At 48.6% G+C, this 14,326-nt stretch overlaps 3 protein-coding genes and 1 non-coding gene across 4 annotated transcripts; all 4 read left to right on the top strand.

Moving 5' to 3' along the window:
- Positions 1–4,222: 4,222 nt before the first annotated feature.
- On the top strand, positions 4,223–7,788 carry BDW43DRAFT_298530 (DUF3433 domain-containing protein; the record flags this gene model as incomplete). The annotated part of the gene is made up of 3 exons (XM_032044570.1): positions 4,223–4,497; positions 4,612–5,918; positions 5,984–7,788. The coding sequence occupies 3 exons, from the start codon at positions 4,223–4,225 to the stop codon at positions 7,786–7,788; spliced, it is 3,387 nt and encodes a 1,128-aa protein (XP_031902776.1).
- A 329-nt stretch (positions 7,789–8,117) lies between these two features.
- Positions 8,118–8,188, top strand: BDW43DRAFT_t61. Its single transcript has one exon. It is a non-coding gene; the product is annotated as a tRNA-Gly (tRNA).
- A 635-nt stretch (positions 8,189–8,823) lies between these two features.
- On the top strand, positions 8,824–10,453 carry BDW43DRAFT_317890 (uncharacterized protein; the record flags this gene model as incomplete). Its single annotated transcript, XM_032048608.1, has 3 exons — positions 8,824–8,910; positions 9,290–9,935; positions 10,024–10,453. The coding sequence occupies 3 exons, from the start codon at positions 8,824–8,826 to the stop codon at positions 10,287–10,289; spliced, it is 999 nt and encodes a 332-aa protein (XP_031902775.1). The 3' UTR covers positions 10,290–10,453.
- Positions 10,454–11,473: 1,020 nt separating this feature from the next.
- On the top strand, positions 11,474–13,695 carry BDW43DRAFT_308748 (anion exchange family protein; the record flags this gene model as incomplete). The annotated part of the gene is made up of 5 exons (XM_032046564.1): positions 11,474–11,772; positions 11,889–12,037; positions 12,116–12,203; positions 12,268–12,764; positions 12,851–13,695. 5 exons carry the CDS (start codon positions 11,474–11,476, stop codon positions 13,693–13,695), a joined length of 1,878 nt encoding a protein of 625 aa, XP_031902774.1.
- Between the last annotated feature and the right edge of the window lie 631 nt (positions 13,696–14,326).

Here is a 14,326-nt window from a genome sequence, read left to right as displayed (position 1 = left end):
TGCACTATAATGACTGGCCCCCAAAACCGTAGGGGGATTGGCGGTGGAGAGCTAGCTAAATAGGAGGTCTTCGGGAGCGCGCTAGAAATACCCGTCTTTCCTGTTCTGGATCCGTACATGCGGCACAGATCATACACGAATTGCAGTACGTTCAGGATCGCGTTCAAAACAGTGAGCATTCCAGAACTCTCGCTATGGATTAGTAACCACAGCCGGAGTCGCCGAATTTATGAAACCCATGAACCAACCTAGGTGGCTGACTAGTGGGCACCAGAACATATGTGGAGCTGTACAAACAAATAAGCCTGTTTATAAGTGATTTCTAATCCCAGTAACTAACTCCTGCTTTCTAATCTAGTCTTTAATAAATAGATCTATATTTACGCCTAGGTGCATTGAACGAACATAAGCCTGTTTATGAGTGATTTCTGATCCCGGTAACTCCTGCTTTCTAATCTAGCCTTCAATAAATAGATCTATATTTATCCTAGGTGCATTGATCAGGAACCATGAATTGTTGTTGAAGGTGCACCCGATGTCATGTTATTTCACGGTAAGTTACGGTTATGGGAACCTTTTAGGACATCATTATTCTGACACTTTGCCTGTTAAAGGTTAGGGTGAAACATATTAAACAATTGAAGTGAGCAAAAGCGTGCACCGTTTTTGCAAACAAACTGTACGTAACGACAGAACACCAGCTTCTTTTCGAGGAACATTGCTCGGTTAGTCTCTAGGCCGTCCGTAACTAATGCCACCATATATGAGGCAGCTATTGCACCCAACAGCGCGCATGGAGGACAGGAACCGGCAGAAGAGCTACATGGGCAAGCCCCGAGATAGACTATGTGAATATAAAATATCCACCGCCAAAAGGCACTTCCACTTGTCGTTCTAATATGATTCCTACGGGTGGCTCACTATGAGACTTCTGTGGTTCGCTCTGGACCCATGGAGTAGCAGATAAAAGATCCACAGGTTAAATCGGCGAACTCCTTCCTAACAGTGCACCAGGTCGACAACGGTCTTCTGTGTGTCTCCAGTAGCTCCCTTTGACTCAACCCCGTTGCCGATCTAAGCTTTACCATCTGCCGCTATCTGATCTAGAAAACCCATCTCAGATTTAACCGGATCTGCACATCGACAGATTGCTAGAAGGACTCATGTATGTCACATGCATTTTGGATAATTAAAGACACAATGAAGCTTAACTAGAAATGATTGCCCAGTTTGAAAGTCTAGACTGCTCCAATACGGCCTCATCTAAGAGGACATAACGTAGACACTCCGGATATCCACTCGCGTAAGAGTAGCCCGCCCTATGCAAAACACATAAGCGACAGGACACAGCCAGATGCTGTCTACACATTAGGCCTTAGAGGGTGTGCATCGTGAAGTAACATCCTTTCTACTCTACTATAACCTAATGACGTAAAGAATGTCCAAGGTCAACCCTCATCGACTCGAGATCTAGGGGATATCTAATAGGATGAAAATCTTCTATAGAGGCATTGTGCGATTCTCTGCGGTCTCATCCCATCCTTGTCTCGAATACATTTGAGCAGTTTAACCTGAACTTATCATCAGCGTAGGCTTACCACGAGGATCCTGGGTCCCAAAAGCTGCTCCATTACTAAACTGGTCAGTTCTGAACCTCCTGTATGTTCTAGCCATGCCGCTGTCCCACTGAACAACAGAGACTCGTACTCTTCTTATGCACTGCAGATGATTTCCGCCGCCAATAGACACTACCTTTCTACTCTATCTGGCGTCAAAACGCATCTCTAAATATAGGGCTTGATACTAAATTAGAGGCGGAGATGCGGAGATATTCCCGGTACCGATGGAGGATGGGGACGTGTGCCAACAGGGGAAGCCTGGAAGGATATAGTTTGGTCGTTTGACGGAAGAGATACAAGATCATTCTATACGACGTAATTCTGGAGATTCGGCTCACCGGGTCAGCCCCACATTGGTGCGCTAAAGACTAGGACCATCCGTATATTAATTCCAGCCTGATATGAATCTATACGAGACACGTGATCGCTCTAGTGGCTTGGCCGGATCACCAACTCTTCAGCCCCTGAAGGCTTTACCCATTAGAAGACAGAGAGGATGAGCTCAAGATAGTTGATATAGTCGTCCATAGAATTGAGATCTATCGGAATGGCATCCGGTCCTCAGTAGGCTACGTACGTGTAGCTGATACAGCATCATTCTGCCCATCTTTCCCCTGAGATCACAACACAGCCCATTGAGGACCTGGCATTACAAGAGCTCTCGTGGATACGCAAAGCTACCTCACTCGGGCTTTCCAAACATCTCAGAAGGGGGTAGAAATAGACGAAGCTAGCCAATGGAAGTAATCGTCCCAGGACTATGTCAACTACGTGTACCCAACACATTAGCAGCTTTACTCCGTATGCCGAGAACGCTTAGAGCGGATGTGAACTCTCTGAAAGCTTGACCCTTTTCGGGGTTGGTCCATGGACCTAGAGTTCATGATACCATTGGTGAAGTCGACTACGAGCATCGTTGCCCTGAATAGCCTCGATAATCCTACTGGGGCATACCTGTCCACGGATACACAGTGGAAGATAATTCGGGTAGCAGCAGAGCATGGTTTAAGTGTTTTTTCTGCGACGAGGTCCTCCGCCCTGCCCTCTTTTTCTCCCGGGGAAGGAAACCCCGCCTCGGCCATTCCTCGACCTTGATCATGAAAAGACTGAGACCACGTCTTTCTCGGTAAAGCCTTTGGCCTCTCGGGGACAAGAATCGGATAGGTCGCATCCAAAAATAAAGAGGTACTCGAATTAATACATATTGTTGCCCATACTGTTCATGGAACGTTCACTACAGTCGATAACGTTAGACATAAATAATGTCGTGAGTTTTTTTTCCTGCATGCCGTACTCTATAAGCGATGGTTTGGCATTGTCGAAGCCTGGGCTTTTGAATCGTTGTGGTTAGGGTTGATACCAGCAGAAGCCCCTTTACTCGGGATTCGAGTGATCAATTGCCAAGCCATATATCAAATAGGATCTACGTTCCCCCCCCTGGATTTGGTATAGTGGAATTGGTATTCTTAGCTTCGAAAGACTTTCTGGGCCCTTGACTCTTGGGCTCGTTCGCTTCAAAGGATCATATGGATGCTTTAACGTTTATTTATGTTTATGAGGAATAGACTCAATAAAGTCGCCCCTCAGGACGGTTTAAAGCCCACACCCCACTCCGTAGCTGGATAACTAGCTTTGCAAGCCAATCAATCAGTGGGGGACGAAGTGGAATACATGCCATGTATAAAATTAACTGTCGGCCCTGCATGTTTGGCGTTCACGACAGACACGTGATATCAAAGACTGGTGTGGGGAGGGTTAAAAGAATGAGGAGTTAAATCCGGCGATGCATGCCAATCTGCCAACACCAGGGAACGACATTGCGTTGAGTTGGGCGATTCATGTGGGACGACAGAATCTTTAATTTCCAGTCGAAGCCTAAGTAGTGGAAGGATTGTCTTCCCTGTCCCAAGGTCAAAGAGGCGCGGTTTGAAACTAGATCCATAAGGGTTGCCAATAAAGTTTGGTGCGAGAAGCACAGCCGCCACCAGTGTTACCTAATAATGGCCCTGGAGATGAGTCAAAGAAGGATAAGGAGGTACTCTACCGTCGAGGTAACCTTTTGGAGACGAGACACCCGTCAGTGGGTGAAATCCTACAACCTGAAACTCTGTACTGGTTCTTGACGTCAAACGCAACAACGAGTTGGTGGGAGTGACTGCAGGTTATCTTTGAGCAAAGGAAGGCAACCGAGTTGTCCAGACCCACTATCCATGACTTGACGGTTGGGCTCCACCCATAGAGGCGAGACCCTGTTAAGTTTTAAGGGAATCCTCGTAAAAACCACCGCAAAATCTCACCTCTTGCGCGTCATACATGTCGTCCCTCTTCCCTATCTTAATTCACACTCCTGCTTGAACGCATCTGAATAATTGCTGGCTATTTGTCGTCTGTATCGCACAATAATCGGACAGCTCATAGACGAACTGGGAAGGCTGTCTAGAGTGCTCTCTGGAGACGCTGTGATCCCATTGCGGTTCCGCCGATCAGTGACTCTCGCACTGGCAATGTTCCCTATACCGAAGATATTGGGTGCCACTAATTCGTCTGTCCTTAATAACGTCCATAATGCGATTCGGTAGTTAGCCAACAAGCAACCAGGATAAATGCGACCATGGAAAAGTTTTATCGGCATGCGGCGCAGGGATCGAACGCCGGGCTGGCGGCCGGCCACTCTTCGCGGCCCGTACTTGGGCTCGTTGGGTGGTCTCATGTTAGCAATGCTGATCTCATTAGGAGGGGTTTACCTGGGTAGTGCTGCGAGAGGAGGCCTTGCGGTCTTCAGCTCGACCGAGGACATAGCTCCCGCCAAACAGGTGGCCTACACCTTTGTGCCCATGGTTTTGGGCGTCATCATCGGTGTAATGTGGTCCTTCACGGAGTACGACGCCCTTCGACTCGAGCCATACTTCTTATTGTCGAACCCAAAAGGTACATCAGCCGACGTACTGCTTCTCAACTACGTGTTCGGCCATTTTACAACCACCCCCTTTAGGGCAGCTCGGAACCGGCATTGGGTGGCGCTTTGCGTGTCGGTCCTGAGTATTTTGCTGCAGTTGGTCCTTCCAGTGGTCTTGGGCAATCTTGTCAATGCAGAGGTGGTCTCCGTTCACGTCCCACAAACGCTGAAAACGTGGCCCAAACTCATCAACCTAGATACTCACGCCTACTGGAGCTTTCGCGAGATGACTTACAAAGCTTTCTCCGCCTATCATGCCCAATCTCCCTTTGACCCAATCGGACCCAGAAAATATACTATTCCCCCAGTCCTAACATATTGGGATAGTGGGTCAGAAGAGGATATGTGGAAGCTGAACCAATCGGTATATTGGGCTGAGGTTTCCTGCGCTTATATCCGGGGCGATGGCCTGTTTCATAGCCTGCAATCGGGGATAAACGTATCAGCCGGGCCGGAGCTTGTTCTCTCAGGTGGCGATGACGGCCAACTGGCAAGTGCTTCCAAGGCTTTCGAGTCCTGCACCGTGCGACCAGATCAGGAAGAGTTCGCAAATAATACTCAGGCACGGTCTTGGAAGTTTTTACGGTGGAGTGCAAAGTCACAACTATGCGGACAATTTGATCTGATCGGAGTAGCAGTAAATGTGGGATCAGATGAGCAACGCAGCTCCAATGAACCCTCACGCCAGCTTAAACCATTTGGCTGTAGTGTCAATTACATGACAGCCGAGGCGGAGGTCACTCTGTATGCGAATGGCTCGGTCGCTAAGATTGATATGGATCCCGACGCAGCCTCTGACCTGTCGGAATTGGATTTCGATACGACCAAATTTAGCAGCTCCTTGCTACGCATGGTCCTTTCCACAAACAATCCGGATCTCCAAGATGATTCCCCGGCCTCGCAAATACTATATACAAAGGACATATGGTTCGAAGTTGATCAAGCCGTCAGTCAAGCCTTCGTACCATTGATGAGCCGTACGTTTGATCTTCGACACACCGTCCAGGTCGACGGCATTCGTATCGTTCAGCGGGTCGCATTACTAGTACAACCGAGCAGTGTCCGCATAGCAGGCGTGATTCTAGGGTTCGGAGTGATGGTCGTTGCGGGTCTTCTCTATCTATACCCTCGTCGCTCGAATTTCTTGGGCAGCAACCCTGCTTCTATTGCGTCGATGTGCTGCATAGCAACGGATGTCCTGGACGAGGCAAGCCTGGAGAAGCTCTCCCAGATGGGACTGGAAGTGCTATCAACCCGGCAGCTTCGACTCATTCTACGCAAATGCAGCTGCCGCTGGCGGGAAACCATGAAAGGGAAACGTCTAGTGATAACATTTCCTGACGGTGAGTCAAGCTTGCCTTCAACTTCAACAGGTCTAGTGCGATGCCATGGTATTAACGTTCTATAGAATCCACTCCTCGAAGCACACGGAAGTTCCGGCGAAGAACCGACCCACCACCACCTTTCCTCATGATCCCCATCTTCATCCTTGAAATTTCTGCGTTTTTTGCCGCCTTAGGGGGAATACTGGTCATCCTGACGAAGTCCTGGGAGTACGGGTGTTTCCCTCCTCTGACCGATATAAAAGTGGATGATTTAAGAAGTCTATGGATGCTACTTCCTCCTGCGAGCGCTGCATTCATGCGGGGATTATATATATCAGTCTACCAGAATTTCACGATCCTGGAGCCCTGGTTCATACTCCAAAAGGGGAACGCAACCGCTCGGACCTCCCTATTGCTGGACTACGGCTCCCAGAGCCCATTTGCGGTGACCCTAAAGTGTTTCAATCGTCGCTATCTGCTCCTTGGCCTTGTGTCCTTGACGTGCATCCTCAACACGATCCTAACGGTCTTAGCGAGTGCGCTTTTTGCTTTGGAGTACACCCCAATGGCTACGAAGGATGTGGTTAAATCCGTGTATGATGATCGATCCTACACTATTGGTAACCATACTTGGATCTTGGCTGAGGCCGATGTCTTCCAGAGTAGCATCTACACTGGGATATCCACACTTCCTTGGACCACTGCTACTCATTCCCTACTGCCTGTGCAGACAAACATGACCGAAGACCAATGGGCCACAAGTCCGCTAATCGGCATCGGTGCCAATCTGACATGTCAACCGCTTTCCGTGGCAGACCATCGGTCCAACGACATCCTTTCACACGCAGCGTATTGGAAATATTCTCCATCCGGCTATCCGAACACGACATGTCAGATCAGCGCCCAAGAATCCGCTCTCGGCGGCTTCAAAAGGATTTTCAACGTTGATTTTATCGCTCCGACGGAGTCTGACCAAAGCCATCCTCTATGCCAGAGGCCTGGAATTATTGTGGTTGCGCAGTCAAACGAAGCCGGCCTTGATGTTGTTCCGCCGGAAAATACTGCGGCCTTGTACTGCGAGTCCAGTGCGACGATTCAATCTTTCCTTTCCACCTTCGACCTTCGAGGATACATAGAAACCTTTAGTCCCATAAACGAAACCTCCATCGTGGAGGGCCCCATGTTCGCCAACGTCACGGCTAGTCTAGCTAATTATAATCGAGCATTTGCGAACCCGCTCGACTCCAACATCACACATTATCCACCGAAAGACCGCCATAAGATACTCCAGAACTGGTTTGGACTTTTGGCGGCCCATGTGTACAAGCAGATGAACACGAACGACCTCAAAACGATCGATATCGACCTTTTGATTGAGGCCGCGACCACTGTGTATCAAACCGTGTTTGCCACGGATGTCACACTTCACCGGGATTTCCATTTCAAGCGTCTGGACGCCCCGGTGCTTATCCCCGATGCTACCATTTTCGACACCTTTATGTCGTTTATACCAGTGCGACCGGCTTTTCTCGTCGTTTTTATGATCATTGCATATGATACATTTGTCCTGATGTATGTATTTATCACGCGACGGAGGCGATTCGATTTCCCCCGGAGTCCACGAGCCATTGGCTCGATGATCCCCTGGATTGCCAAGAGTAAGATGTTGGACGACTTCAGGGACATGTATACGTGGAGTGTGTCTGAGCGGGAGGCACATCTGGCGAAGTTAGATAAGACGTACACTCTGATCAGGACTGATCTGAGTGACGGGAAGTGGACGTATGCCCTGGATGAGGAGCCCAGCCTTTCTGGGGAGACCGTCGTTCGTGAATCGCCGTCTAAGGACCCTGTCATTCAGATCACGCCTATTCATGTCAATAGTTAATTCTAGTATATAGCTATATCTGTATATATAATTTCAAGTACATTAGATGCCAGGGTCTTCCGATATCGAGGCAGCACAGGTCAGTCATCCCACATTGGGATGGTATATATTAAAAATGAATGGGGTAATTCTGCGTAAACCAAGGCTATGAACGCCTAGTCGAAGAGTTAGGAATATTGCTCTCGGTTCCGATCATTATATATTCATTCCAGATATTTCTCGAGGTGACGGACATTCCACTAGACGCAACAGTCAGGGCTACGTGTCAAGTAGACACACTAAAGCTTTTGGGCTATGTATCATAAATATTGGAAATCTTCCAACAAGTAGCATCATTGGTCTAGTGGTAGAATTCATCGTTGCCATCGATGAGGCCCGTGTTCGATTCACGGATGATGCATTACTTTTTGTATTTTCCCTTTTTTTTACCAACTCATCTTTCCCTACTTTTCCCTTCTTTTATTTCTTCTCAAAAAAATAGTCTCTCAGATCTGATATCCAATGGTATAATAAACGTTTATTAAACCCCAGTACCCGCCCATGTGTATACAAACAACTAAATGCGATGAAGGTCCGTGGGTACAGAACAGCGTTTGAATTAGCATTTTATAATGCCATCTCCAACAGCCAGCGTCATGCTGCAGAAGAAATGACCAAGTTACCTCACGAACAAGGCACACAGACATGGTCTGGCTATGCAAGTTCGATCCTCCTGCACGGTGCGGACGTCATTATGTTACACCGCAACTGCGATCCAGCAGGGAAGCACTGCCAGCAACAACCCCAATTTATATTATAAGTCGGGCGAGATCCGAGCTTGGCTTTCGGACACGAAACGTAGTGAATCATTTGACATGCTTTCCTCAGGCGAACTGTCCTGTTCGTCGTGGCCAAATCGCACGTCCTGGTGATCATGCAGCATCACACCGCTGCGAGGGCGAATCCATATGAGACGATAAATCTGCAACGCGGGCGTCTGGCATTTGGAGAATAGTAATAATTCTGTTCTCCCATCTTCTACCGGACTTCACGGCAATGGCTGTAAATCTGGACATACTATTTCCCAACGCCACCAGATGGACCTCTCCCAGTCATCGAGAAAGCGGAGAGCTTCCTGCCTTTGTGAGTGGCCGCGGAGTGCAAGGGATCATTGTTGTATCGCCGAAAAACCCCAGGAGGCCTGTTTCTGGAATGATTAAAGTGGCGTTGGAAGGTAAACCGCTGTACTTATCGTGCTAGACGAACGATGGAGCGAAGATAGTATATTTAAGAGAGCTGACTGGTTCGAACCACGATAGGGACCCTCTATAATCATGTCGATCTCATAGGCCAATCATCGGGAAGGTTGTACCATACATATATTTATCAAAAGGTATTAGTTATGAGCAATAGTATACAAAATTAACCATGGCTGACTAGCGCCGAGGGGACTCGGTAAATTCAGATCATCAACTTGAACGCGGTCTATCCCGAACAACAAATCATTAGCAACGGGGATCAGCGTTACAACTTCAGCTTTGTGATACCCAACGACCTGGCCAGGGCTGCGCCAAGTAAATACGGCCAAGGTATCCCTCCATCGCTCAATATTCATTTTACGCGGACGAGTCATCGTAACGCTATCTCATGCTCCAAGGGAACCTGCAGTATTGAGTATCGAATCCGCGCCCAATTCCTAGCTGAAGGACATCGCTTGGTGGAAAAGATTCGGTCGTTTACATTGTGGACTACGCAGGGGCGACAACCGCCGGTTTGCACCGAAGACTTTCCTGGCGAATACCAAATGTCGGCCTTCAAGACACTTCGTAGTCCGCTATTTCAACCAACCGGAAGACTCCTGGTCTATAGCCATGAACCACCGCCTCTGGAATTCTCCCCTGAGAAAGAGGGTGCTGCGACATCAGTACGTTTGCGGCTTCGCTACGAGTCGTTAAAGAATGGCAGCGGCATGAGAATCCCTCCACCACGGTTTCATGGAATAGTTCGCTCCAATTTGCAGGCCAGCACGTTCATTTCAGTCGAACCGCAAAAACGATCGCCGGCAACTAGTGATGCCCCTGTCTTTCCATTCACCTTTGAAACCCGCGAATCTTATGCTAGCCAGTTACGGAAACTATGCTTTGCCCGCTGGACACCGTTGGAAACAGGTTTGTACTACCCTCAGACCAAAGAATTTGGCATCCCTGCAGCTGGAAGCTCGCTAACATGGCGGGATTGCGAATTGGCATTATATAGCGACTGGGACTCTCTGGGAATCCGAGGCAGATCTAGCTGTCCCATGCGACTATCCCGCTTATCTTACACCCTCGTTTTCTTCCCTGCTCGTTTCTAGAAGATACAGTCTGAAAATCTACATGGTTATTTCAGGACTCGGCCACGCTGCACTGAAACTGGAGTTACCCATCCAGGTGGTGTACACAGGCGAGGGACACCTGCCACCGGAAGAAATTTCATATTCGAATGGCCCTACAGAGGATATGCCGCCTGCATATAGCCCCTAGTAGACACTCATATTGTACGCTTTACGTATACAATTCACGATGTTCTTAACATATTTAATTATATTTTGATATATCATATGTGCTATTTCACCAGACGGCTGAGTCGTTCCTCTCTAATGTGTGATGTGCTGGCGTTGCATTATGGACTGGATGGTTTGCTTTTCGCATTTTGTTTGTTTTGTACTTATGTTTTGTCTTTCTCGAGAATGGAAAAAAGAGATGTACTCAGTTTAGGGATTGTATCTTTGCAAGATCAGTTCAAACCAGACCCTTTGAGGACCGTGAGTCCGGTGAACCATGGCGAGGCAGTATAGAGAGATATGTATTTCAATCACTCAATCAACAAAGCCCTCAAAGTCAGTGAAAATCCACCAAAATCTGCCCGGGCAGCACAGCAATTTGGCTGACCCACCAGACCAATTAGCGTCGAAGCAGCTCTTCCTTGGCGTCATTGAATCCCCACCTCGGGAGGCAAGAAATGTGAAGATATCACTCTGATTCCAAGCCGACATGATTTTCAGTGAAGCTCTTTGGATTAATGTGCCTGTGTTGCTGTTTCCCTTCAGTTCAGTGCTATATGATCTCTAGCAACAGTCATATAAAAAAAGTCTGTTTGGATGAATGAATGAATACATGTTGTATTCTCCAGGGTTTAGAGAGGCACGGGATCTCCCGAAAATCCCTTCTCTCCACCCCCATTCTTGTGAATATTCCGGACTCCAATAAGATCAAATCCTGTCTAGCCACCAATAATTTCTTCTTAATGGACCAGACCAGAGATTTAGCTTGGGATTTCCCTCTGTTGGCAGCGAACTAAGGCACACCTCCGCCGGTCTTTATTCTGTCCTATGCCGTAGAAGAAAGGATGGGTGATTCCGAGGATTAGAAAAAAAGACATTACACCCCCCCGCGAGTCATATAGAAGTGTTACGTCTCGCCAACGGTGCTTGTTTATCTCTTTTTTCTTTTCCTCATAGTGATTGATATTCATCGATTTGCCTTCGCGTCAGGATATTTCCACCCCCCATCAGATCTCACTACCGGAACTTACCTCTCCGACATATCGTTTACAATATTTCGTATCCTTTCGTGGAAACTGAATGATAGCATCGTTATTCCTCATTCCCACTCAAACTTGAGGAGGCATTATCGTGCTGTACAACGGTCTCAGTGGCCGTGCCACAATGCTCGACACCAGTACATCTCACTATCCTTCCGCCCAGGAATCAACATTCACACCACCCGGATCGCAAGACTACGATGCCATACACTCCGGACAGACCCGTAGGGACCACGAACGCTTATCGCGACACGCCAGTCATCGATCTGAAGTGTCGGCCTCCAAATCGCAATGGTGGCGCATTCACTTTTTCCGCGGCATGATTCGCGATGTCAAAAGAAGGGCTCCGTTTTTCTGGAGCGATTGGACGGATGCATGGGATTATCGAGTGGTCCCGGCGACGGTTTATATGTTTTTTGCAAAGTAGGTACATCCCAAGAAGAACGAGAACAAATTAGTCCATGAAGTTGGCCTGGTGGCAACCCAAGTTAGCTCTACGTGGAGGATACATTTTTGGTTCTATGCTGACGCTTCCGTAGCATTCTACCGGCCTTGGCTTTCTCTCTGGACATGTTTGAAAAGACGCATCAAAACTATGGTGTGAATGAAGTCCTACTCGCCTCGGTGCTGGGGGCTGTCGTCTTCTCGTTATGCGCCGCGCAGCCACTTGTGATTGTCGGTGTCACCGGTTAGTGTTCTCTCTTTGTAGATATTGGCCATCTTTCGTAAGCAATATGTGGCTAGAGAAGTGCTAACGGAATACGAGGCCCGATTACCGTCTTCAACTATACAGTCTATGACATTATAGCGCCACGCGGCACCAGCTACTTGGGTTTCATGGCCTGGATCGGAATGTAAGTTCGGTTAAAATGCTATCAAGGAGTATATAACGTGCTAATATCATTGGTTGCTTTACAGATGGTCACTAATCATGCACTGGATCATCGCTGTCACCAACATGTGCAACGGATTGACCTACGTGACCCGTTTCTCATGCGACATATTCGGGTTCTACGTCGCATTTGTCTATCTGCAGAAGGGTATCCAGGTTCTCACCCGGCAATGGGATTCGAATGGTGAAACGTCCGCCTACCTGAGCATCATGGTCGCATTGCTGGTCCTCATGAGCGGCTGGGTCTGCGGCGAAATCGGCAAAAGCAGCCTCTTCCATCGCTGGGTTCGTAAGTTCATCGAAGACTACGGCACGGTGCTGACCATCGTATTCTTCACGGGCTTCGTCCACTTCGGCCACATGCGTGACGTGAGTGTGTCCACTCTTCCGATCAGCAAATCTTTCTTTCCTACTGCAGACCGTGGCTGGTTGGTACGCTTCTGGGATCTTGACGTCGGTGATATCTTTCTCGCCATCCCTTTCGCCCTCCTTCTAACCATCCTGTTCTATTTCGACCATAATGGTAAGCATTATATCGCCTTTCCCCCCCCCCCCCTTTTCCTCCCCCAAATTCAACAGCACCACTAACAGACTTACCCAAAATTGAAGTCTCCTCCCTGATCGCCCAAGGCAGCGAATTCCCCCTGCGCAAACCCGCCGGCTTCCACTGGGACATGTTCCTCCTGGGCATCACAACCGGCGTCGCAGGAATTCTCGGCCTCCCCGCCCCCAACGGCCTCATCCCCCAAGCCCCCTTCCACACAGCCTCCCTCTGCGTAACCCGCCACCTGGCCGACCCCAACGAAGAACTAGAATCCAGAGACAAAAAGGTAATCAGAGTGATCGACCACGTTGTCGAACAACGCCTCAGCAACCTCGCCCAAGGCCTCTTAACCCTCGGCACAATGTCCGGCCCCCTCCTCATCGTCATCCACCTTATCCCCCAGGGCGTCCTGGCCGGCCTGTTCTTCGTCATGGGCGTCCAGGCCCTCGAGGGTAACGGTATCACCCAGAAACTGATCTTTCTGGCCCAGGAACACAGGTTCTCGGCCCACTCGCATCCGCTTAAGCGGTTGGAAAGACGGTGGGCGGTTTGGTTGTTTGTTATCATTGAGCTTGTGGGCTTTGGGGGCACTTTTGCTATCACGCAGACTATTGCTGCTATTGGGTTTCCGGTTATTATCCTTCTCTTGATTCCTGTTAGGGCGTTTTTGTTTCCCCTGTTCTTTAGTGGGGAGGAGCTGGGGGTTTTGGATGCGCCTACTGCTAGTCCGTTTACGATGGAGAGTGTGGGGGGTGAGGTTGGGTTTGGGACTGGGGAGAAGGGGGTGGGTAGTGTTAGTGGTGATAGGCGTAGTGGGAGGGTCTTGGAGAGTGAGATTGAAAGGGGCGAGAGCTATGAGGTGAGGGCTGATGGTGTCGCGAGGAGACGGAAGAATGATTCATCGGTTTAGGGGGGAAGGCAAGGAGTTCATGGAAGTATCGAGCAACATGGAGGTTGACTATGTGGTGTCCCTAGAAGACTTGTTAAAGCTCCAAAACTTGAGTATTTGTTTATAGATAATGTACACAACCCAACAGGTTCGGCATATTTGGTCATTACTTCGTAGGAAAGCCCGTCCATTCAATCAGCCTCTTTGCAATCCACTACTGGACCCTATCTCATACCCCTACTAGTCGATGGCATGCGATGGTTACGGCGAATTTGCCTAATGCAGTAGAGATGGCTGAGCCGTGGTTTAACCTTACTAGAGAGACACGTGGGACTAAACTCCATGGTTCGTGCGTTAATCACATCCACTCTCGTCATCCTGTCCGAAGGGATACACCGCGCAGGATCCATGAGTGGCTCAAAAACCAGAGATCTACAGCGCGATAACGAGTGCATCGCCACCTCTTGGCATTCGTTCGACCTGCCGGGAAGGTTACTGCGTAGTACGACCGGAGACCTAAAGGATAGGGATAGTCTCGAGTAATACTAGATGTTCCCATCAATTCGCATAGCGTATTAAGACTAGTCTTCTATCACAAGGTATCAAGGTATGAAAGCTAATCGCTATCTAACAGTCTATCTAATGTACATGA

This window comes from Aspergillus alliaceus, assembly GCF_009176365.1.
Source record: "Aspergillus alliaceus strain CBS 536.65 unplaced genomic scaffold BDW43scaffold_10, whole genome shotgun sequence".
Lineage (NCBI taxonomy): Eukaryota > Fungi > Ascomycota > Eurotiomycetes > Eurotiales > Aspergillaceae > Aspergillus > Aspergillus alliaceus.
Note: the sequence above shows the minus strand (reverse complement) of the source record. Positions and strands in the feature narration are given on the sequence as shown.